General features: G+C 43.3%; 3 protein-coding genes across 3 annotated transcripts in view; 1 reads left to right on the forward strand and 2 right to left on the reverse strand.

The window, feature by feature from the left end:
• The window catches only part of LOC125902700 (cyclic AMP-responsive element-binding protein 3-like protein 3-B), a 28,764-nt gene extending 24,898 nt beyond the window's left edge, over window positions 1-3,866 (reverse strand). The window contains exon 1 of the mRNA XM_049599238.1: window positions 3,730-3,866. Coding sequence (XP_049455195.1) covers window positions 3,730-3,738 — 9 coding nt within the window. The 5' untranslated portion in view covers window positions 3,739-3,866. The remainder of the gene's footprint in view (window positions 1-3,729) is intronic.
• On the forward strand, window positions 3,789-15,214 carry LOC125902696 (elongation factor 2). Its single transcript, XM_049599235.1, has 14 exons — window positions 3,789-3,934; window positions 5,274-5,488; window positions 6,552-6,733; window positions 6,834-7,045; window positions 7,134-7,309; window positions 9,167-9,272; window positions 9,602-9,854; window positions 10,000-10,195; window positions 10,330-10,453; window positions 10,593-10,835; window positions 11,771-12,124; window positions 12,244-12,426; window positions 14,209-14,341; window positions 14,534-15,214. The coding sequence occupies exons 1-14, from the start codon at window positions 3,932-3,934 to the stop codon at window positions 14,725-14,727; spliced, it is 2,574 nt and encodes an 857-aa protein (XP_049455192.1). The 5' UTR covers window positions 3,789-3,931; the 3' UTR covers window positions 14,728-15,214.
• A 2,009-nt stretch (window positions 15,215-17,223) lies between these two features.
• Window positions 17,224-24,495, reverse strand: LOC125902698 (BTB/POZ domain-containing protein 2). The gene is made up of 9 exons (XM_049599236.1): window positions 23,939-24,495; window positions 23,719-23,838; window positions 22,409-22,565; window positions 21,213-21,318; window positions 20,920-21,117; window positions 20,621-20,813; window positions 20,246-20,333; window positions 19,993-20,139; window positions 17,224-18,316 (listed from the first exon to the last, which is right to left on the reverse strand). Exons 1-9 carry the CDS (start codon window positions 24,493-24,495, stop codon window positions 18,155-18,157), a joined length of 1,728 nt encoding a protein of 575 aa, XP_049455193.1. The 3' UTR covers window positions 17,224-18,154.
• Window positions 24,496-24,809: the final 314 nt, after the last annotated feature.

Here is a 24,809-nt window from a genome sequence, read left to right on the forward strand (position 1 = left end):
CTGACACATAGAGACAGACAACGCTCACATTCACACCTACGGGTAATTTAGAGTCACCAGTTAACCTAGCTTGCATGTCTTTGGACTGCCCCTGTGTCTTTCTCTTAAATTAATCAGGACAATGTCACTACCGATGCTTGCCCTCTGGAAAATAACTGAAGAGCACCTGGACAAAAGATCAGTTCGTTATTTTATCGTTTTTCAACTGGTGAAAGAGATGTACCCATTAAAAAGTAAGTCACTCATAATTTTTGCAATCTTGGTCAGAACCATTAAGCTGTCGGTCTGACTGCAATAAGCCTCTGGGGGCAACCATGGATGTATAAGGAGAACTGGACACAGCATTTGATGCGGGGCGGTGTTCACTCCTATGAACCTTTCTCAGTGGCACATGAAGCCAAAACTTCAGCCTCTGTGTGTAAAAATTATCTGATCTCCAGCTCTTCTTCTGCATCGCTGGACCATTAGAGCGAGCGCACTTGAGAATTATACTTTTGGTTACACCCTCTGCTGCTTAACCGACATCTCTTTCACAATGTAAGTCTATGAGAAAAAGTCTTTAGGCACAATAGCACCAGGACCCAAAAGTTGTAGTTACACAGTTTTGCCACTGTCACATTGGCTTTAAAGCCAGACACTGTTCTTGGGGGCAACGGCCAATATTCCGGGAGATCTTGTGTTACCAGGGGATATATGGGCCAAGACTTTTTCTTTTGTCCATTCATTCATCCATCCATTTTCAACTGCTTATCCGAAGCCGGGTCGCAGGGGCAATAAGCCAAGCAAAACATTCCAGACGCTCCTCTCCCCAGCAACGCTCTCTAGTTCCTCCTGGGGGACCCCGAGGCGTTCCCAGGTCAGACGAGATATGTAATCCCTCCTGCCAGTGGGAGGTGTCCGGAACACCTTCAATTGGAGGCGCCCAGGAGGATCCTGATCAGATGCCCGAACCACCTCAACTGACCCCTATGGACACGAAGGAGCAGCAGCTCTACTCCGAACTCCTCTGGATGTCCAAGCTCCTCACCCTATCTCTAAGGCTGAACCTAGCCACCCCGCAAAGGAAACTCATTTCAACAACCTGATTCCTGACCTCATTCTTTCGGTCACTACACAAAGTTCATGACCATAGGCGAGGGTTGGGACGTAGATGGACCAGTAAATCACTAGCTTTGCCTTCTGGCTCAGCTCTCTCTTCTCGCTCTTCTTTGGACAGTAACCTACTCCCAAACTGTCTTTACTTTCTCTTTCGTACGGCAGTTATTTCAGCTAATCTTTGTACACAAATAGATGCATATAAATGTATATAAATATTTAAAATAAATCTAATAAATACCTAAATCGTAGTCAGACGACAGCTGATGCGTTCCACTTCTCACCACGGTCCATTTACCTGCCTCTCGATGCGACTGGTCAATACTACTCAGACTACAAATAGAAACCTAAACACTTCTGATACTAAAATCTTGTCTCTTTGCTACAGATTCTTCATATATCTGCAGATATCTGATTATAGGGATTGCAGTTTTTATGACATTCTTTTTGTGAATTTCTTCCCAAGCTTTTATAAAGTCATATCTATTTTTGTAATTATCCACAACAATAAACTGCTGTGGCAGGTACACCTCATCCACTCTCATACGGGTCCATTATATGCCTGTACATTCTTGAAGAATGGATTTTCAGTGTAGAAGTAAGCACATGGAATCCACTGGGGGTACAGGAAACATCCCATTACCCTCTGCAAACACACACATGTGCACATTTACACAGCAGCGATGTATCACCTGTTTCATTCAGCTTTTCCTAATTTCAGTGTCCCATTTCAGAGTCGACCACGCTGAGATGTTCTGTGCTGCTCTGCCCTCAGCTGGTGGAAGGCTGCTACAACATCCTGATACAACACTGCCACAGACCCTGTCCACAGAGGGTCTGTATTTTCCAAAGACAAAGACTGCTTATCATTTTTATTAAAAGCAGGGACAAATCCAACAGCAATGGCAGTGCTCCAAGTGCCTAGAAATATAATTCTGAAATGTATTAAAATAACAACTATACAGAGGCTAAACCATGTTAATCTAGGTGACAAAATAGCCTCAAGCTCCAAACTATACAATTTGAAAATAGCTAACTGTCCTTCAGTTTTCTCTTAAATTTGTTCTATTGCTTTTTTCTCTTAATCACACAAACCCAGTGGAGGTGTTGTGTACTTGGAAGAAATGGATCCATCCACCAAACGAGTCACCTAAAGTCAACACTCAGCTACTACATTAGGCAAATTTGTGATGTTGGAAGATATTAAATGAACTGATCTGACCATCACTTGGGTGGGTGGTTTCAACCAAATAGATGAGAGCACACATCCAAGGCTAACTCAAAATAATAATAATAATTATATGTTAAAAAATACTATTGTATACATAAAAGATAATCAAAAACGATTACAAAAGTAACAGATACTCAAACAGATACCAAGAAATATGTCAAACCCATGCTCCCCTGCAAAGTCAAAATGCAGCAACGACGTATTTAATTGAAATTTATTATGACTTGTTATGACGGACTCTAAGGCACACTAGTCATGCGCCTAAATTAGGTGCTGTATCATCTTATCAACACATGATAAAATAGAGACTTCACATTGGATAACACCAACATACGTGTTACCCAGAAATCATGATCGCATATGTGTGACAAAAATACCAACAGAAATAAGGGATTATTCATTTAATTTAAAGTTTTTTATAGTTTATGGAGAGTAGGCATATATTTTATAACAATCAAAAGCACATATAGCAAATGGAGTTTTTCCTTTGAACACAGGCATATTTCTAAAGCCCAGTTCAGACCAAAGATTCGCAACAAGAAGAGTTGAAACAGGCAACTACTTGCAATGCATCGTTCTGCAACATTCTAAAAACCTGCCATTTCACAACAATGCAACTAGATGAGACGGTGTATCATCTCTATGCAACAACTGTCTCTACTCTTGTTCTGGTTTCCAGCTTTTTTTGTGGCTGAATATAATTTGTAGCTTCTTAAAATATAAATGAGGATAGTGATAGTGAGATACTGGCTACAGCTGCATTTGTAGTAGAGATGAAACGGCGAAAAACAGAAACAAAAAGGTAAATAGCCTAGCATATCAGGAAGCTAACTGCCATTTTAGACTCTTCTTCTCACTTTTGAAATGTAACTTAAGTTTTTCTCTTTGCTGTTGTAGGGCACCATGATTTAAATAGAATTAAATACATGGAATCCATGGTCAAGTTATTTTTCTTTCCCACTCAGGCTCAAACACAAACCCACCCAGCAGCACTAGCCTAGCATATCAGGGGGCTAACTGCCATTTTAGACTCTTCTTCTTCACTTTTGAAAATTAACTTCAGTTTTCTCTTTGCTGTTGTAGGGCACTGTGATTTAAATAGAATTAAATACATGGAATCCATGGTCAAGTTATTTTTCTTTCTCACTCAGGCTAAAACACAAACCCACCCAGCAGCACTAGCCTAGCATATCAGGGGGCTAACTGCCATTTTAGACTCTTCTTCTCACTTTTGAAATGTAACTTAAGCTTTTCTCTTTGCTGTTGTAGGGCACCGTGATTTAAATAGAATTAAATACATTAAACCCATGGTCAAGTCATTTTTCTTTCCCACTCAGGCTCAAACACAAACCCACCCAGCAGCAGCAGCAGCAGAGCCGCAGCAGTGAGAGCAGTTGGCTCACCTCCATCATCTCTGAGTGTCCCGGCTGTTGAGCTGCAGCGCCCCCTGCTGCCGCAGCCTCCGCCCTGCACCTTCACACGGCAGCCGCAGCAGCAGCCGCAGCAGCAACGTCTCTCCTGTCACCGCCGGGACTGCCCGTTCTCCGAGGCAGTGTGTTACAGCAATAAACCGCTACTCTCCAAGACCAACGATCTGCAGACAAAATGGTGAGTCGATTTTGGGGCTCAAACCCTCCGACCATTGCTCATTTCATGTATTAGTAGCAGGTCAAAAGCAGGCTGAGAGCCGCCCCGCCGTGTAACCTTCATGCAAGTTATAACGGTGCAACAAGCTGCAATGGAGCCCGTCAGGTGTGTGTGTGAAATGGATGCCGATGCTCTGGTGGTGTTATGTGATCAGATAAAGGCTCAGTATGTGGTCCGTTGTAACATACGCAGCAGACAGCCAGCTGATAAGGCAGCAGGGCTGTGGCCTTTCCATGCACGGCCCGCTCTGCCTCTCTGTGACGTTCATAGCAAATCCTTTAATATCTGCTGCTGCTGGAGCATGACTGCACAAATATCATGGGTGAAAATGCTGAGAGAAACAAAGCACATGCTGACATGTCCCATCGGAGGATCTTATTTTTATTAGGCTGTAGATTTAGGTGAGGTTACAAGAGATTGCGTCATAGCCATACTCTCATGTAACAGGCGACAAAATATATTATTACATATAATACGTCACCGGCCCAGAGAGCTGCAGTGAATTTGATTTCAGTGGTGGGATAAGGTTTTCTATCGGCTTATAATGAGTAATTATGATGATATAAGAGCCTGTGAATGTTTCAGTGAATGTCTGGACATCCCAAATTTGATATTTCTGTTATTATTATGCAGGCAGACTGCATTTAACATGTGTTAAATAATGTTTTCTTATTATATATTGACAATTAAATTCATTATGCTGAAGCCCACATAGGCCTACAATGAAAATGCCCACATTTCCCCACCACACTAAGGGACAAACATCCCATACAAAGCTTTCATCATCTTAAAAAAAGGGGCTTAGTCTTCACTAAATTCCTGCATACGTCCATTTTATTGTTAAATTCTAGGCCTCACTTGTATCTCACTTGTAATAGAGAGCATGAGCAACATTTATTGGTCTGTTCAAGATCAAATTCAGCAACCTAATATTAAGAATTTAAGGTATGAGATTGCAACATCCTGTCCCCTTGACTTGTGATTGTGAAATGGTTGAGCTGGGTCCATTCAGCCGCAGCATGTGAGCAGTGACTCAGTCATTCCTGATGTGTTGCTTGATTGGGAACCAGAAGGTAAAGTCTTCATGCGGTGCCCACACTCCTCCTGTCCTGTCCTCCTAGTCAGGCCGGTGGATTCAGTTTCAAACATTTCTTTCTTTTTATAACTCCTCTTGGAACGGCTGCAGAGATCTGGTAGTGGACACCGATAAACATAATATGATGAATAAGATGAAAGCTCTGCTGGTTGTGGATGGATGAATATGTAACCCCTCACATACACTCGACCCTCCCCCCACCAGGTGAACTTCACCGTGGATCAGATCCGTGCCATCATGGACAAGAAGTCCAACATCAGGAACATGTCTGTGATTGCCCACGTGGATCATGGGAAGTCCACTCTGACGGACTCGCTGGTGTCCAAGGCGGGGATCATTGCTTCATCCCGTGCCGGAGAGACCCGCTTCACAGACACGCGCAAGGACGAGCAGGAGCGCTGCATCACCATCAAATCAACGTATGTGGTTCAGTAATTAAAGCCCTCAAATCACCCCCCCAAAATGACCACTTGTATATCAATTACTCATCTTGTGTTATGCTGAATTCGTGATAGTTTTACCCCAAGCCTCTTTTGTGAACGAAGAATCCAAAAACCAAGAAACTCCACAATGAATTGAAGTCATAGGGGTCTGCATTCGACAATGGCAAAACTATATCAAAACATCTGTCTCCAAACTCTCGTACAACTCGTGTAGTATAATTCAAGTCTCATTTATCCAGTTGTACGCTCAATACTTCCCATATACATGCATTTTCGTTAAAACTTTACTATTGAAAACATTCCTGCATAAGCAATCTCACATGAGGACGAGTAGCGTGTCTGCGCTGTTTATAATAAACTCTCCAAAGCAATTTCCTCTCCTCTTCCTTTGAACTGGCTAACCTTTTACGCACTGTGAAATGTTGCCTGCAAAAATCATGGATGTATAATGAGAGACTTTCGCCAGCTGAGCAGCTACTTCCTGTTTAGCCCTCCACTAACTTAAATAGAGATACAGTGGTTTCATTGTGCAGCTCTTCTAGACTTTAGAAATGTTATCAGACCAAATGGGTCAAGTTCTTCTAGTGGAACGAGTCATTTCGTGGGGTTGTGATACTAGAAAATGTATCCGCCGTCTCTTTCACAATATAAGTCTATGGGGAAAAGTCTTTTGGGCTCAATGGCATCACGTGACGTAACTGTAAGGTGTAAGTCCACAGTTTGGCCACTAAATCAAATTGGTGCTGTTGCTGGAGGCTTGGGGAGAATGTAAACATCGGCTCTTCCTGTTTGCTTGCCGTAAATTGTTTCGTCTGACTTTGTGGGGAGTCAGTGACAGGCGTTAAGAATAACTCTATAGAAATAGCCAATCCTCTCGCTGATGGTCTGGTTTGCTTATGTAGGTCAAATAGAGTTTCAAATTTAGACAGTTTTATATCCAGTTTAAACTCCTCATAGCTGCTTTAACTGGTGTTAAAGTTTATTTCAGTGTGAACAGTGAACACGTTCCCAGCCTTCTCATGTCCTGTGTGCTATTCAGGGCCATCTCCATGTACTATGAGCTTGGAGAAAACGACCTGGCCTTTATCAAGCAGAGTAAAGACGGAAACGGCTTCCTCATCAACCTGATTGATTCTCCTGGTCACGTCGACTTCTCCTCTGAGGTCACCGCTGCCCTCAGGGTAACTGATGGAGCCCTGGTGGTGGTGGACTGTGTCTCAGGTAATTACATGAAGGCTGACACCCTCCTAACCGCCTCCACGTCTTCCTCGTGCACAAACTCGTTTTTCACCCGGGCTCACCTGTTTGTTTCCTGTGACAGGTGTGTGCGTGCAGACTGAGACCGTACTGCGGCAGGCCATCGCCGAGCGCATCAAGCCAGTGCTGATGATGAACAAGATGGACCGGGCTCTGCTTGAGCTGCAGCTGGAGCCCGATGAGCTCTTCCAGACCTTTCAGCGCATCGTAGAGAACGTCAATGTCATTATCTCCACCTATGGAGAGGATGAGGGGGGACCCATGGGGAACATCATGGTGAGGCAGATGCTCAAATAGACGGCTAACTGTTGTTGTACACTTACAATAGCTGCAATTTCAAAGAATACTGGACTTTTTCCCTCAGATTGACCCTGTTGTTGGCACAGTCGGCTTCGGCTCTGGCCTCCATGGCTGGGCTTTCACCTTGAAGCAGTTTGCTGAGATGTACGTGGCTAAGTTCACAAAAGGAGACGCTCAACTGGGACCAGCAGAGAGGTGTAAGAAAGTGGAGGACATGATGAAGAAACTGTGGGGTGACAGGTAAACATGATGACAAACATATCTAGACAGAATTATGCTCCACATAGTGACTTAACACGAAGCTGAAAAGCAGCATTTCTGCCTTCTCTGGTTGAAAGTTTCAAGCATCTTGTGCGCTATCTGGGACCACACCCAAACCTCACCAAATTTCCAGAAAATCGGCAAAAGAAAATTCACATTTATGTGCTTTTCCATCCGCTACTGTTAGGCGAATATTGGGAGTGGGTTCATAGAGCAGTAGATGCCGCGACTTCTCCAGTCAGGTGCCACTGCAGAAGTGGTCACCACAAGAGAACGTAACTAAAAGAGCGCCAGTGAAACCTCAAATGAAGGAAAACAATGGATATATGATAACGAATAGCACACTGCTCAATGAAAATAGAGGGTTTTGAACAGCTAATATAACAGCTGTGTGCTCTTGGAAGAGTTTTGATAACAGCCTTGTGTGCATAAGCGTGTCAAAGGGAAACTTTGGTATTATTGAGACTGGCCCTATGTTCCCATGTTCTTGCATCTAAATGGAGATGGCTTTTGAATTGGTCCAATATTGAGAGTGCCACAGCAACTGCAATGTATTTCCTACAGGCAATAGTGCACCGTCAATTTCCATCCACCTTCGGTGCTGTTTTTTTTTTTTTTTTTATTTGCCACTGATGGGTTCATATTGTCATTGTCAGTGTCTGGAAACATTACAGAAAAGGACCTACAGAGAGATAAAACACTTCTCCTTACCTTTTGCTGATCTGGTGTGTTTGTTTGTGTGTGCACCCAAGTCTCGCTCTGATATCTTGACTTTCCCACATTGTCGAAATCAGCCAAATATTCAGCCATGACATTGACAGTTTTTTTTAGATAACACTAAGCTACGCTTTTGGTACTCCAACAACAACAAACTCATCCCAGCATTCCTCCTCCCTGACTCTCAGTAACATCTCCATCATTTGGATTTTTGTAATCTTATGTAATTTGTTCCATCTGATAGAGGTCCCAGACTTTTTGGATCCATGTATTGTATGTAGGAGGTTCTGGTTTCAGCCATTTGAAGCTTACACACTTGCTGTAAGTGATATATATGTAAGAGGTATTTCTTATCCCCCACATTTAGACTTTCAGGGATAACAACCAGTAGTGCTGCTGTAGGGTCTTGTGAAATAAACCTAACTTCAGACATTGCCTAAATATATTGGTGTGATTGGCAGTGCATTTGTCAGACACTTATAATAACAATTTAAGCCTTACAGTGGCAAAAAGAAACACTGTTAGTGGATGTTAATTGATTGACAGTGCACAGTTTCCCATAGGGATTACATTGCAGCCTGTTTTGCTGCTGTGGCTCTCTCAATACTGGACCAGTTTCAAAAAATGTGTTGTCTATCAGCCAGTTAGGCATAGAAAAAGTGGGAAAATAGGGTCCAGGTTGAAAAATACAGAAGTTTCCCCTTAAAAGCCATCCAGAGACGACAAAGAGAGCTCGCAGTGGCCTATCCAGTGACTGGATGTCATAATTTATTTCCCTAGTCTGAGTTCGTTGCACTTAGTCACATTTACCTTTTATCAATATAACTTTTCACCACCACCAAGCGTGAAAACGTTTTTGCAGTATTTAAAAAAAATATTCAGTTTTTTGGCATTTCCACCCTTGAGTATGCTTGTACATGACAAGAGGTAAAACCATCAGAGGTCAGCAATACCTACACTTTTACCTAGTGTTAAGTTGTTCTTTAACTTTTTCCTGAACACACACACACACAAAAAAATCTTCATAATAACCGGCATATATTCCACAATTAAACAGGATGATGAGCTAGATGTCAGTCATCTGAGTGTCATGATGTTGCACAATCATTATATCCACAGATACTTTGACCCAAGTGCCGGCAAGTTCAGTAAGACTGCCACCGGCCCTGATGGCCAGAAACTTCCCCGCACCTTCAGCCAGCTCGTTTTGGATCCCATCTTTAAGGTGAATGGCAAGAAAAAAGTGACATAAACCAACAATTAATATGTTAACCATATCTGATGATCTTCATATGTTTTTGTATTGTTTTAAATGGATTTAAAGCACCTACATGTAGGATTATGTTCTTGGAAACATGTAGTGGCAGCACCAAAAAAGATGTGGTAGATATAGACAAAAACTGCCATCAAAATTATTTGAAATATCACATTAAAGTGTACACACACACAGGGGCTTTAGAAAGTTAAGGCTGACTGTAACGCATTGACTTTCTGGCGAAGCCTTTGGGCTCAAGTTTGATGTCTTCTTTTTGCCCTCTCTCACCGTCCCTCTAGGTTTTCGATGCCATCATGAATTTTAAGAAGGAGGAGACAGCCAAACTAATTGAAAAGCTGGACGTCAAACTCGACGCAGAGGACAGGGAGAAAGAAGGGAAGCCCCTGCTGAAGGCAGTGATGCGTCGCTGGCTGCCTGCCGGAGAGGCCCTGCTCCAGATGATCACCATCCACCTGCCCTCCCCCGTCACTGCGCAGAAGTACCGCTGTGAGCTGCTCTATGAAGGGCCAGGAGACGATGAGGCTGCCATGGGTCAGTGGAACACACCCTTCACCACCTGGAGAGGACATAATTAGATATAGAGCTTTATGATGATTTGGCCTAATTCGTAAGCTTTGTGTTATAGCTATACTATCCTCAGAGCTTACTATATCTCTGCTGTCTGCTGTCTTCTCAGGTATTAAGAACTGCGATCCCAAGGCTCCTCTGATGATGTACATTTCCAAGATGGTCCCAACCAGCGACAAAGGTCGTTTCTACGCCTTTGGCCGCGTGTTCTCTGGCTGTGTGTCCACTGGCCTGAAAGTGCGCATCATGGGGCCAAACTTCGCCCCCGGAAAGAAGGAGGATCTTTACATCAAACCCATCCAGAGGTGAGCATGTTGATGTTTAAAGTGCTGCACAGAGGCCTGAGATGGTTGGAGGACATAGAAAATTAGTTCTGGATTCATGTTTCTCCTCTAATGCTTTTGTTTTCATGTATTGGCAACTTTTTTCCCCCATCCAGGACCATTCTGATGATGGGCCGGTATGTGGAGCCTATTGAAGATGTCCCATGTGGCAACATCGTGGGTCTTGTTGGAGTCGACCAGTTCCTGGTTAAGACAGGGACGATTACCACCTATGACCAAGTAGCGTATTGCCTTTCCCCCAGTATACTTAAGTTCAAGCACCACACAGTGGATCCTTAGTTATTATACTGAGTTATTGCTGTCAGCGTAATTCTTCCTGTCACAACACTTAGCTCGGTGACTCTGGCTCTGTCCGCAGGCCCACAACATGAGGGTGATGAAGTTCAGTGTGAGCCCTGTGGTCAGAGTCGCTGTAGAGGCCAAGAACCCCGCTGACCTGCCCAAGCTGGTGGAGGGACTGAAGCGTCTAGCCAAGTCTGACCCCATGGTGCAGTGCATCATCGAGGAGTCCGGGGAGCACATCATCGCCGGGGCGGGAGAGCTGCACCTGGAGATCTGCCTGAAGGATCTGGAGGAAGACCACGCCTGCATTCCGCTGAAGGTGAGACGAGCAGAACAGAGATTTTACCACTCTGTAAAGTTAAAGGCATGGTCTGGATCTTTTGAAGTGGGGTTTTATGAGGTACTTATCCATTGTCAGTGTATTATGTACAGTAGGTGGCGGTCGGCACGCCTCCACTTTGGAGAAGTAGACAGGAGTGCCGCCATATAAACTAAGGAATGTACTGCTTTGGATGTGAAAATTGATCTCGGTTTAAGTGTATGCTATATTTGGAATATTTTTTACCACTTTACAATACTGTAAGATAGCAATTTCTGACGGGAGACTGAAGCCGTTGTCACTCTTGTCAAAGCCAGACTCCATTGAGAAAAACAGTGATTTAACATCGTTGAGCACAGGAGCTGCTGGTCTACGACTGCCTCGATCAGTTATTTGGTATGTGCTATTGTGTGACTTTGGCATTTAAAGGGGTTAGTTTGGATTCACCAAAGTCACACAATGACACCAGAAAAACTAAATGATTGAGGCAGCAGTAGACCAACAGCTCCTGTATTGAGCAAGGTAATATTACTGTTTTTGTCAATGGAGTCTGGTGGCTTTTATGAAGCAGTACATTGCTTAGCTTCTGTGTCAGTACTCCTGCCTGCTTCTCCAAACTGGAGTCATGCTGACTGCCATCTACCACATTTGACTGTGGCTAAGCACCTCATACAACCCCACTTCTGAGCTATCCCTCTAAGAGCTTTACATGGCTGTGTTAATGTGTATAGTAACATTTGAACACAGATTGTCATTGTAACAGCAAAGTTAGGAAAATAAAGCTCAAGTTGAGTATAACTAGAATAATGTCTTTCAGAAACACTAAAAATAATTTAAAGGGATAAAACACAACAAAATGCACATTTGCTTCTCACATTGTTGGACCACCATCTATACTCTCAACTTTGACTCCCCTTTCCTTCATCTGTTTCCAGAAATCAGACCCAGTTGTGTCGTACAGAGAGACAGTGACGGAAGAATCAGACCAGATGTGTCTGTCTAAGTCTCCCAACAAGCACAATCGTCTCTTCATGAAGTCCCGCCCCTTCCCCGACGGCCTAGCTGAAGATATTGAGAAGGGAGAGGTCAGCCATCGCCAGGAGCTCAAGGCACGTGCACGTTACCTCGCCGACAAGTATGAGTGGGAGGTGACAGAAGCCAGGAAGATCTGGTGCTTCGGTCCAGATGGAAGCGGGGCCAACCTGCTGATAGACATGACGAAGGGGGTTCAGTACCTCAACGAGATCAAGGACAGCGTCGTGGCTGGTTTTCAGTGGGCGACTAAAGAGGTGGGTGATAGTTTTTTAAATTGGTAGCTGTGTATCAGATACAATGTTGTTCTGTTGTGTTTGTGCTGTACTTGTATGCTCCTGAGATTAAGCTTGCAGTCTCTGTCATCATCATGCAGGGAGCCCTGTGTGAGGAGAATATGCGCTCAATTCGCTTTGACATTCATGATGTGACACTGCACGCAGACGCCATCCACCGTGGTGGAGGACAGATTATTCCCACAGCTCGCAGGGTTCTGTACGCCTGCCAGCTCACTGCTCAGCCACGACTCATGGAGCCTGTATACCTGGTGGAGATTCAGGTGTGTGTGGAGGCAGATTACCTTCAAAATAAATCCTTAGAACAACATTGTGAAATGGTCCAACTATAAATGACCCGTATCAGTTGTGTAAATCTATAAAAACTGTACCATTACCATTTAAGTTTTTGTTATATATCACAATTGATATCTGTGGAGACTATACTTGATTATGTTATGGTTAGCAAATAGAAAAACGTGAACTATTTAAAAGGACAATGTGTAAGAAAGTTTAAAACATTAAAAGAATGAACATCAACAGAATATGAAAAAGTAACAGCTTTGATTTTATGTCAGACGTTAGCCCTGGCCCATCCTGTCTTGTAATACCACTTGTACCTCAAGAGGCAATAGTGAGTCACTGTAGCATCCAGTTTGCCCTCAGTCAAAGGACAATGAAGTCAAGTAAAGTATTAAGTTTTATTGTGTTGAGATAACTTGCGATTTGTAGTGCTATTATGTCCTCGACTTAGTCTTCCGCAATAAGAAGAGCCGTCTTTGGTTCTACCTTGCTTGCTCGGTGCAATGTATACGTGTTCCAGCAAACACGTATCTACGCATCTGCACAAAGTACAAGTTACTCGGTTAACACGGCCAGGTGCAGCCCAGCCAACCAGGCCGAGTTAGTCACCAGGCTCACCAGCCCAATTTGGTCCAGGTCCATGCTCACGTCCCAGTTCAGACAATGTGAGGTCTGAAATCCACGATACTGCTGCTGTCAGCCAGTACAGCCAAGCCCAGCTAGCTAGGTTAAGCTAGCTTGCAGGCCTATTGTTTGTAAATTTGCATTTCCGAGAACAGCAAATCCATGGCCGGCCCAACCCCCCTTCTAATTGGCTAGTTCTCATTGCCTTGGTTGGGTTGGTTAGGTTTAGGTGAGAGGAGTGAGATTGGTTATGGTAAGAACGTCAGGGTAAACCAGAGGGAGAGAAAGGCAAAGTACGGCAGATCATGCCTTTGCTATCCTGGGAAACACAAATGTAATTACCATTCATTGCTCGTTCAAGTCCTTGACCTGAAATTGTCTCAATCCAAGCACTGATAAAAGCCAAAACACATCCAAAGTGTTGGCGGATTATGACACAATGGGCCTCTGGGTCTAGATGCGTAAAAGGCCCCCCTATCCCCCTGCACAGATAAATTGAGGGTTTCTTTCTTTCTTGTGACATTTTCAAAGTAAATTTTTAGGCCATTCCTTTGGTCCTCTTTCAGGACTTTAAGGGCTCTGTTATTAACATGAATGACTACGCCCCTTGACAAGAAATGCAAAGTTAATCACAGCGACTTCTCGGGCCGAGCAGCCCCCCGAGACCTTGCCCCCAGGGTAGGGCCTGTTTGATAAAACATCCACGGTGCAGAGCCAGATAATCTGAGGTCCAATATCCAAATCCATTGTTTTCAGGTAAAGACTGTCAGAAAGCCGAGAGACACACAGACAGTGCAACTAATAACACAATGGTGTTGATATATGGTTTTGATGTGGCTGTTTTCTTGCTACTATGATCTTGCTAAAACTAAGCAAAGCAAGCTACAATATAGCCTAAACTAAAGCCTGATGCCACACCTCATTAGTTTAGAGCATGTGGCCAAGCATTACACATCGCAGTCAGCTTTACGAAGGGAAAGAAAATGCCACCATTTTTTAGTCTACAAAGGTTTTACTGTGTTACAGAAGTGACTTCAGGTTTTTTAGGTTAGCCACTTATATGCTACGATGTTATGTCAGAATTATACGTGTGCCAGTTCACACTTCATGTCTGACTGCTTTGCTTCTTGTCGGTGCAGTGCCCAGAGCAGGTGGTCGGCGGTATCTATGGTGTGTTGAACAGGAAACGAGGTCACGTGTTTGAGGAATCCCAGGTGATGGGCACTCCCATGTTCGTGGTGAAAGCTTACCTGCCTGTCAATGAGTCCTTTGGTGAGTTTGGTTTGTATAAATCCTCCTGTATTTTCAACTGTTTCACCAAAATTTGATACTTGTTAATACAATATGTTTAGTTTAAGAATAATTCACTTTATTTATAAATTTGGTCTCTGTTTTTTTTTCCTTTTTTGGCAGAGTACTCCACTATTTAAAACATTAGCATTTATCTGCATTTGTTGCCTCCAGGTTTCACAGCTGACCTGCGCAGCAACACTGGAGGCCAGGCCTTCCCTCAGTGCGTGTTCGACCACTGGCAGATTCTCCAGGGAGACCCCAGTGACGCCACCACCAAACCCTTCCAGGTTGTTGCTGAAATTAGAAAACGCAAAGGTCTGAAAGAGGGCATCCCTGCTCTCGACAACTACTTGGACAAACTGTAAACACTGAGCCCGGATTATAAAAATACCAAATCAATCTCTAAACCCTACCCCGTGGGCACTTTAAAAATTTTGCACAGGCTTAAAGATTCATCGCACAAATTGTTTTGACTTTGAGTCCAGAGCAGAAACAAAGCTTTAAGCTTTTGTTGTAGGCTAGTGGAAGCAGTGATGCTTTTTTCATTTCACAGCTACAGTACACCAAGTGCCTAGGGCGAGGGTTTTGGGGAACAATTGGATCAAAGCAGTCGTATTCCTTGTTTCTTCTTTTCCTCCACATCATCCCCCCTTTTCCTCCCCCTCTCATCTGCCAGGATGGGCCTGTACAGTGCACTGTGATACTGCTGCAATAATGCATATTTAAATGGGTCATGGTCAGATAGAACCATGGAAACCACTATCAAGTGTTACAGAAGTCAAACTCCCTGGATTGGAACATTGTTCAGTGGATGTAATTAATAAAAACATTCAACTCATGATGAAAATGTGACTCCTGAAATTCAGTCATTTCTCTAGTAGCATTTAATTCTATTAACATAAATGCTTTTAAGGGAATAGTTCATCATTTTGAGACATACGCTGATTCACTTTGAGGCAGTGACGTAAATGTGACGATCGATACCACTCTTGCATTTGTATGCTAAATATAGCCCAAGGCAACAGCTAGCAGCCTGTTAGCTTAGCTTAGCACAAACACTGAAAAGAGGGAAACTATTGTTCCACAGGCGTACATCTCAGGGGGAAGTAGGGGACACATCACCCTCATCATTTAGAACATGTGCACTTGTCTCCCCAGTTAAAACATTAAAGTAGCAGAGGACTTCTGCTGTGACAAAATTAAAGACAGTTACATCAAGTAATGGCACACATTTTCTGGTGGAGGACCCCAAACTCCCCAACGTTGAAACGAAATCTACGGCCGTATATATTTCTCAGCTCATCTATGGCAGAAATTGTTTAGCTGTCTGTTCAACAATATCAAAATCCACCTACCAGCATCCCCAGAACTCAACAGTTAACATGATGTATGTAGCATGTTTACTCTTTGCAGAAGCCTAGGTGTAAAAACCACAAATAGCTTTTTTATGGTACGTTTCCAGAGGATTCACCATGCCTCCCATTCATTGTCTATGTAAGCAGCTATGCAATGCATTCTGCGTTCAGAGAGATGGGACATTAATCTATTTGCATGAAGCTGAATCTGTCCCACTTTACGCAAATCCGGGGCGTCCAGAGTGACTCGCTGCTTCTGAAACTAAAGACATTGAAAACTGAAAACTTTATATTGTATTACTCGGCTACATTGTAAATGAGGTCTCTACCTAAATGTATTTCCGAGTTGAACTAAAAGTTGAATGAATTAATGTTAAAAAAAAATGAGGACAGATTTAGCAACTGCATGGCTTATTCTCACCTTACAGGTCTCCAGAGACACATTTTCGTAAACTCTTCTTGTAATATGGGAGAAAGTTTCCAAAAGCGCTGCCATGTTGGTCAGGTATGAAATCTAGGAGCTGACAGGCTTAGTTGCACACCCATCAAGCATCCAATGCTGGAAAATGGTGAGACCCCTTGTGTCAAAAAATGACCCTGTACCATAAGAGCTGTTGCCAGGCAACCACCAGATATTCTAGGAAGTTACTACGCAAAGCAAAGAAATCAAATTTTCTCAAACAATATAAATTGGCTGACAGAAAACTTTTTTTTCTTCCAAGAATAAACTGTGATTAGATAATATTAAGTATTGTTCTACTAAGAGAGCCGTAATGAGTGCATTAATTTTAATGTCTTTAACTATCTTATATTGTTTAAAGTTTTATTATTACATGATTAAATAATATTCTTGTTTTTTTCCCCTTTTTATAGTCATCCTGTACTGTAAACTGAAGCGTTTGTTCTCAGGATTGCGCTTCATTTTATCCAATAAAGAACGACAAATAAATAATGAAGATCCCAAACATATCCCCCGTCAATAAGTGAGTGTTTGAGGTGCTGGTGAGCGTATGACAGCACCCAAGCTGTTGTCCTGTTTTTAGTTTTTATGCTAAGCTAAGCTAACTGGCTGGGGGGTGGGTTTAGCCTAGCCTTATATTTAGCAGAAAAACAAAACATCAGGGTTCCCACAACTTATTAAACATCAAATTTAAGGACTTTTCAAGGACTTTACAGGCTCACTTCCCTTAAACTCAGGTACCCAACTCAGCAGTTTGAGATTAATTACTGTTACAACACTGAGAACTTTAATAATGAGAACTAGCAGAGTTCATAGAAGCTCACAGACAAGTAAAGTGTCAGAGGCTTGAATGTATGAATCAGTTGTGCTTTGTTACACTAATGCACAAAATATGTAATTTAAAGCACTTTCAATAACCATGTCTATTTATGTCTATGTACAAGAATTGTTTTTCTCAAACTCAGACATTCAAGGATTTTAAGGACCTGTGGGAATCCTGTAACATATTTTTGCTGTAGGTTAAGTGTGTGGGTTCTTTTCCAAAAACACAAGCACCAGTTTTTTTTCTTCACTCTTTAATCAATAGTTATTTCAAGTTACATATATAATGTTAATAAATGCCACTTTAATATACAACCCTTTAATTTCCGCACCAAGAGGGAAAGCTCTTCCGCCCACACTTTTTAAAACAAAGCTAAAAAGAAACATATCTGAAGAGTTAGTGTGCATCCATAGAACAACCAAATGAACATAATGCAAGGCCGAGAAGTGCAAGGTATCTTGGGTATAGGCAACTACCAAGCAAGGACACGAGATATCACAGATCATACTGTATGTCGAAACCCGAATGTCTGCTTACCGTTATCATGTTGTTAAGATTACTATGGAGTTTGGTTCAAAGAGTTGGTGAAGCCTATGAGGTCTATGGAAGTTACAGCTGATGTGGAACTGAGTGTGCTGGTCTGTACTGAACGGTGATGTGGATCTTGTCTTGGCAAATCTGATAAACTGTACATTCATACAGTTGTGACTCCCTTGCACTAATGCCGCGGAGTACAGGAAGGGGAATTGTACATCTTAAGTAGAATTCAGTGTCAAGCCTTATGGCGTCAATCCACAGCGGTGACATCAATACTGTGAATCATCTGAGGGGCTCCTCCCTCCCTCTCTCCCTCCCTTGTGGAGTCGGTAACAGTCATGTCTGTTTCAGAGGCTGGCATCACTACGACACAAAGGGATAAAGGAAGCCGCCGAGAAAGAGAGAGACAGCATCTCATACGACAGGCTACGCCCCATGTAGTGACCTACATCGCTTTACGGCTATTAGTCATCCCACGTGGCCGACAGTAGTGCACTATATGGAGGGAACAGTATGATGTCAGAGAGATTAGTCCCCAGAACGGCTGCTGAGGTGTGGCCCCGCGCTGGTGTCAGGTTGTCACATTTGATGGAAGATCATAGCTATGTCAGAGGTGACTATGTGTAGAAGATGACCTCGGGAATCTGTCCGTCCTCTACAGAAGTGCCGTTGTTGTTGCCCGCCGCGTAGCAGAAGGTGAAACATGTCTTTGTGCCAGTGGATGATGACTCATGTGTTACCTTCCGCATCCCCTTAGTCCCATAGTGAGAGTCTGGGCCCTGCAAGACAGACAGAGAGGGTGAATACACTGGTGGAGCCAACGCCGCACAGTGACAGATTAGATATTCCAATAAAGGGGAAAAGAACCTGTCCATTAATTGAATTTTTTTTTTTTTATATAAGTGATTAATTATTTAAAGCTGGGGAAGGCAGAAATCTGGAAAAGGAAAAGAAAACACACCCTCCTCCTGTAGTTCTCCTCTCTCTGTTCTAAGCCCCTCCCACCAGGCGACCATGGGCATATGCACGCACTTCATACAGTCACCCAGTGTTTCCCATTCATTGATTTATTTAATCTTATTTCATTGTACAGCTGCACGCAGCTCATTCGCTCAACCCCTCCTTGCCTACCCCTGTAGACCACGTCCCCAGGAAGAGAGCAGGCAGCAGCTCAGGAGACAGACCTCTGGTTGGTGGCTGTAGCATGGGTGTCACAGTGGGCTGGTCGCCAGCGCTGGGTCTACGCTATGCAACTGCAACCGAAAAAGACTGCTCTACTGGTGATGAGTCGGGGCGGTTAGGTCACATGGTGCTGGGACTTTGGGTTACTGTGACCGCTGACTGGGGGTCAATCTCCGGAGCTGCTGCCTGCTCTCATCCCGTTAAAGTGGTGTGTAGCGGTGGGCAGTGTGGCAGAGGACTCACTGTGATATGAGGCTCTAGCTAACGTTAGGTATGTAAATCTGAACTTGAAGCTGCAGCCGTGAGTCTTTGGTTAGCAGACGGCTAAACAGTTAGTAACCTTTTGCTCTATCTCTCAAACCCTTGCAGATATTGACTTGTGTTTTACTTTGTTTATTGTCAGTCTCTCTTTTAGATTCTGTTTTTGGTAAGTGTGTCTTTCTCTTCTGGGTTGCTCTGGAGTGTAGGCTAACGTTGGAATAGCAACTTTCTCTGTAGGATTCTCTGCCATTCTCTGCCGGATGCAGCCGCGAGCCGCAAAACGAGCTAAAACAGTAACGGAGGCAAATGCGTCCCGTATAGGTTTGTGCATTAAAAGTGCTTTTTTCGCTACTGACCAGTTCAGATCGCCAGTGTTATCTCTGTAAACAGCATACTAAGCGTTTCCCTTACCTTAACGCATTTGCCCCCGTTACCGTTTTAGCTCGTTTGGCGGCTCCCAGCTGCATCCGCCTCCCTCAATACTGAACCAATTTTAGAACAAGTTGTACCTATGAATCATATGCACACATACACATGGGGAAATAGGGCCCAGGTTGAAAAATACACAAATTATCCTTTAAATCAGGCTTTTACCCGTCTCCCATCACAGCTTAGATTTTCTAAAGACTGACAACAGAACCAAGAGGAGGCACAGACATCTTGTTTCCTCTCAGTCCAGTTGAATTACAATATACTTAATGTTTATGATGGGATATTTTTCCCCCAATGACGGCGAAATTAAACTGCCTACCCCATCTTTAAGTCAAGCTTTTCAAATGTGAAGATTTGACAGTTTTCCTTCTCTTCTGTGAGAGTTAATTGAATATATTTGGATTTGTGCACTGTTTAAACGCTGTGAAAACATTTTATAGACCAAATTATGACGGAAAAATAATCATTAGTTGCAGCCCTGGTAAAAACACATATCTTTTCCTAGGTTAGACATTAAACGCTCTACTCAACAGTGTAGTGCTGCATATGTATCTGGTGTCATTACAAACACATCACAGACCTTCAGTGTAGCACAGGCAGTGTAGTTAACGTTGGGTAATATCTCCACTGGTTCTTTGAACATGACTCTGAAGGTGTTGGCCGATCCATCGCAGCTGAAGCCTGTGTCATTCTGGCCCAGCACTGTGTTACTGTCTGTGTGAATGATCTGTGTGGAGAGAAGGCAGACAAAAACATGTACAAAAGGTTATACTACATGCCTACGATATGGAGTGAAACTCATGACAACTTTTTTAAAGGGTTAGGGTTCACACCTGTATGTTAACTTGGTAGTCTGTTGGTCCGTGTATAGAGCCGTAGAGACCGAACCCAACCACAAATATCCTTCTGTTTACTGAGAACCTGAGAAGAGAAACAGAACGGGAACATATCAAGAGGAGGATATGATAGTTAACTGTTCATTCACAGTGGAGGCATGCACTAACCCTTGGTGACTAACTGATGCACAAATGGTTAATTGTGAAGTGAAGTATTCCTTTAATTTCGTTCTGTAGTCACAAATCAGACACCTTCTTCTTAACAACTGGCATTTTCACTTGGCTTTGCAGAGAAAGCATTAAGTATAGTCCTGCCACAGTATGCACTCTGCTATGTGCTTAAATTTTTTAAATCCTCTGCTCCTCACTCACCGTATGCGGTCGCTTGTCCCGCTGTAACCCCAGCGACTCTCCACCTGCCCAAAGCGCGTGATGCTGCACTCCTTCCCGCGGAGGCAGCAGCGAGGCCGGTCGATGAATTCGACGCGAGGCTTTGGGTTTACAGTGAAGTGGAGGAAGAGACTCACCACCTCTCTGTCAGTCAGAATACTGGACTGGGCTGGACCTGAAGGGACGATGACAAGACCTGAGGATCAGCGACTGGAGTACAAGATGTGTGAATGTTTCGGCAAAGAGAGAAGAACTGACAAAAAGTGAAAGCTTCTGTTGACCTGCAGCAAACTCCTCAATGGTCATGAGAGGGAAGCGGATGAGTGTGAGAGCTTTGCCCAGCACTTTGCGTTTATTCTCAGGCGTGGGCTGCAGCTGCTGCCTGTGAGCCTCGGCCTCTGCCCAACGCACCGCAGCACCAAACAAACGCACCTCCCTCACCCCGAGAGTATCCCTCTCCAACACTGCCACCAACGTATCTAAAGGAGGGAGAGATGAAAACCACTGGTCAGTCAGACTGTTTTTCTGAACACAACATGTGACAGTAGTGACAACATTCACCAGGCGTCATTACCCAAATCTATGTCTGTAAAGCCTTCAGCGGCCAGAGCATCTCCAGTGTTCTTATCAATGTTTTCTAGGCAGAGGCTGGCAAGCTGAGGCTCATCAAACAACCGTGCCTGAAATGAAGAATACACTTTTTTTCAATGACACATCCCATTTAACAATTCAGAATTGTGATCTGCACTTTAAAAGGATGAAAATTCAGTATTAAAAGGAGCAGTGTGTGGGATTTAGTGGCATCTAGTGGTGAGGACTGCAGACTGCAACTAGCTGAAGCTTCTCCCATGTGCAGAGTGTGAACTCCCAGTTAGATTTACTTTAGTGATGATTGTTCAGGAGGTTTTTACCAGGAAATAAATTATTTGCAGAGGTCTTTCCCTGCCCAAAACAAATGTACCCCATAAAACACTAAAATTAGTGTTTTCCTGCCCGTCATGAAGAGGCTGCTTACTATGGTGGCTGATGAAGAAACGGTCCTATCTAGAGCCAGTGTTTCATTTGTCCATTCTGGGCTACTGAAGAAACATGGCAGTGCAACATGGCAATCTGCTCAGACAAGGACCTGCTGCCTATGTAGATATAAACTGCTTATTCTAAGATAACAAAAACACAATGATTCTTATTTTCAGGTGATTGCACACCAAAGAAAATATACTATACGCTAAGATTTATGAGTAGGACTGGTTGTTAAACTGTGACAAATTTTTTTTGGGGGAACAGACCGAAATATGTTAAAAGCACCAAGTATCAATAACTGACAAATACCAAAAGCTGGCATCAAATGTGTGCTCAGGCTTGTGATCTTGTCAACCCATTGACTGATGAACAGATTCTGATTTAAATCAGAATTTTTGTCAATTTGGACAATATTTAATATTTGAGATCTTTGGCTTCTTTTGTCAAACAAAAACACATTTTCTTAAGTAAGGTAGTATTGTTTTGGTAATGTTTCCAAACCTCTGCTGTCCCATCAGCACCAGTATCAAAGCTATAAAACCACATCCAACTCTGTCTGTGGGTTAAAAATTTCAGCTCTGTTGCACATCACACTGACAGTTTTGGCACACTGCATCTAGGGCAGCTAAACTAAGAGCTGTAAGAACCTGCAGCTTTTGACTAATGGTATATTAAGCAATAAAGGAGGCAAAATCAGTCCTACACATCAAGTCGCATACAAGAAGTGGTTGATAGACGGGTGGAGCAAACCTGTGTGAGCAGCATGAAAGCGTTGTCTGCTCTCAGGTTCTTCTTGAGGAACTCCACACAGTGAGCCTCCAGGGCTGGCACTGCGTACTTTTTAGCTGTGTATAGTGTGGTCATCACCGTCTCAGGCCCGATCTGGACTTCATCGGAGTAGAGGAACCTGCAACAGATCCACACAGTTTAGTGACTTTATATATAGCCCCTCTGTATCTGACTGTACTCCTTCACATCTACACATCCTCCCGTACTCTGGGATCCTCCAATCGCAATATTGACTCCCTTTCTACTCGGGGTGGGAATCACCAGAGGATCCACAATACGATATTATCACGATACTAAAGTTGATATTATTGCGATTTTAAATATGTTGCGATATGTATGAGTATCTTGATAAAATATGTTGTGATATATATATATATCAATCTATTACCTTTTTCAACTGTAAATTATGTCTGCAAAGAAACGCTGTCAACATCTGTTTTATCTAAGAAGATAAAGTTTTCAGCCTTTTGTCTTCAGCCATTTTTACAGCAGCAAAATGTCTCTATGAACTGAAAAACCAACTAATTATATTTGTCTAGTTGGCTATCTTAAGTTTAATTTGTATTTCTAATATTATGATAAAAAAAAAAATCAATACTTGGCACTATGTGAAATTCCGATATTGCCACACAAAAATATCCTGACACTGTGCTGTGATGATTTTTACCCCATCCCTAATTTCCACCTTCAAATCCCGTCTGTAAAGATCTTTTCAAGCTGACATTCGGTCTGATTTAAAGGTGACACACACATCAAAATCTACACTGATGATGACTTTATAATGATGATTTTATACCTGGTACAATATGATTTTTATCTGGCTTTATTATTAAGTTATTATAAGATAAGATAAGATAATCCTTTATTCTTCCCACAGTGGGGAAATTTGCAGCAGCATTGGGTTAGTGCAAACAGGAAGCATCAGTAGAAAATACAAATATATAAGTGCATTAAATAAGTAAACTGTACAAAAACAAAGAGCAATTTAATAAGCAAACAGTATAAAACACTGTATATTGCTGGATTGTTTGATTTTATGATCTATGGATGTATTGCTGCTTGTTTTATTATTATTATTATTATTATTATTATTATTTATATAAACATAATTGCATTTGATGATGCATTGTCAGAGCTTAATTTTACCTGCAACTTCTTGTTTTTTCCCCAAATACTGACATGGCACGATGACACTAAAAACCAACAATACACGCCCACTTTGAGGACACGCACATCATCTGTTTAAATGGCACGCTCTCCCCCAGTCTTACTTCAACAGGGCCAGAAAAGCAGCTGGCTCCACATCAGGAAGCTCGATTTCCGTTGAGGTCGTCGCCATCCCACCGTTAAACATGGCATCAAACACTGCGCTGCCCACAGCCAGAACAAACCTGTCAACAAGCAGCGACACCACAGAACAAGAGCGCGGTCAGGCCGAGTGCTGCAGCTCTGCACATTCACTGTTAGCTAACTAATGGTTTGTCTTCTTACCTGTGCGCAGGTATCCTCTGAACCCCCATTCCTTTGCCCACTAAAAAATGAACGTCACTGAGCACCTCATTGTTGAAGAGGAAAGCAAACCTCTCCTTGACGGTGCTCTTCGTCGCCTGCCAGTTGTACACCGGCTCTCGGTACACCAGCACGGACGCAGCAGCCGGGGTGGCGGTCGGTGCTGCCGCCGCCGACGCGTTTGACGCTGCGGTGGTTGCCATGTTGGACGCCGGGGTGGCCATGGCTCCTGCTGCCGCAGCACCTGCCGCAGCGGACTGCTGCAGGGAGTTCTGCGCAGTCGGCGGAGCTCCGCTCGAAACACCGTTGCTGTCTCCGCCGCCAGGCCCCAGCTGCGGATTGGGACGCCTCGCTGCTCCCTGTGCTCCGCCGGCCGCACCGACCGCTCCGCCGTTGGATGCAGGCATGGAGAAGACGCTGTTGCTGGGCTGGCTGTTTCCCAAAGGACCCGGACCGGAGAAATTAAGGCAAGGAGGCCTGCCGCTGTTGTCTCCAGCAGCCATCTTGAGCCGAGTGTAGGCGTAAACAACGCGCTTCATCGGCTCGAGTATTTCCAGTAGTCTCAACAGTTATAAGTACCCTTGGCTGCCACCTGCAGTTTGTTAGTGGTACTACAAGGCGCTGTTCCTCTGCACAGGAGGTCCAGTTTCCTCTCACACCAATATTAAATCTGTGAACACGCTTGTTTATGATTACTTAGAACTAAAATACCAACTTTTTTAGGGTAATAGCGAATCAGTTGCTTTGTTTTTACCTTTTTAAATAATTATAATAATAATAAGAAGAAATATCATTATGATTATTATTAGTAGTAAGTAGTAGTAGTATAAAATAGTATAAAATTTTAGATTTA

The sequence above is a fragment of the Epinephelus fuscoguttatus genome, linkage group LG15 (genome assembly GCF_011397635.1).
Source record: "Epinephelus fuscoguttatus linkage group LG15, E.fuscoguttatus.final_Chr_v1".
In the NCBI taxonomy this organism is placed as follows: Eukaryota; Metazoa; Chordata; class Actinopteri; order Perciformes; family Serranidae; genus Epinephelus; species Epinephelus fuscoguttatus.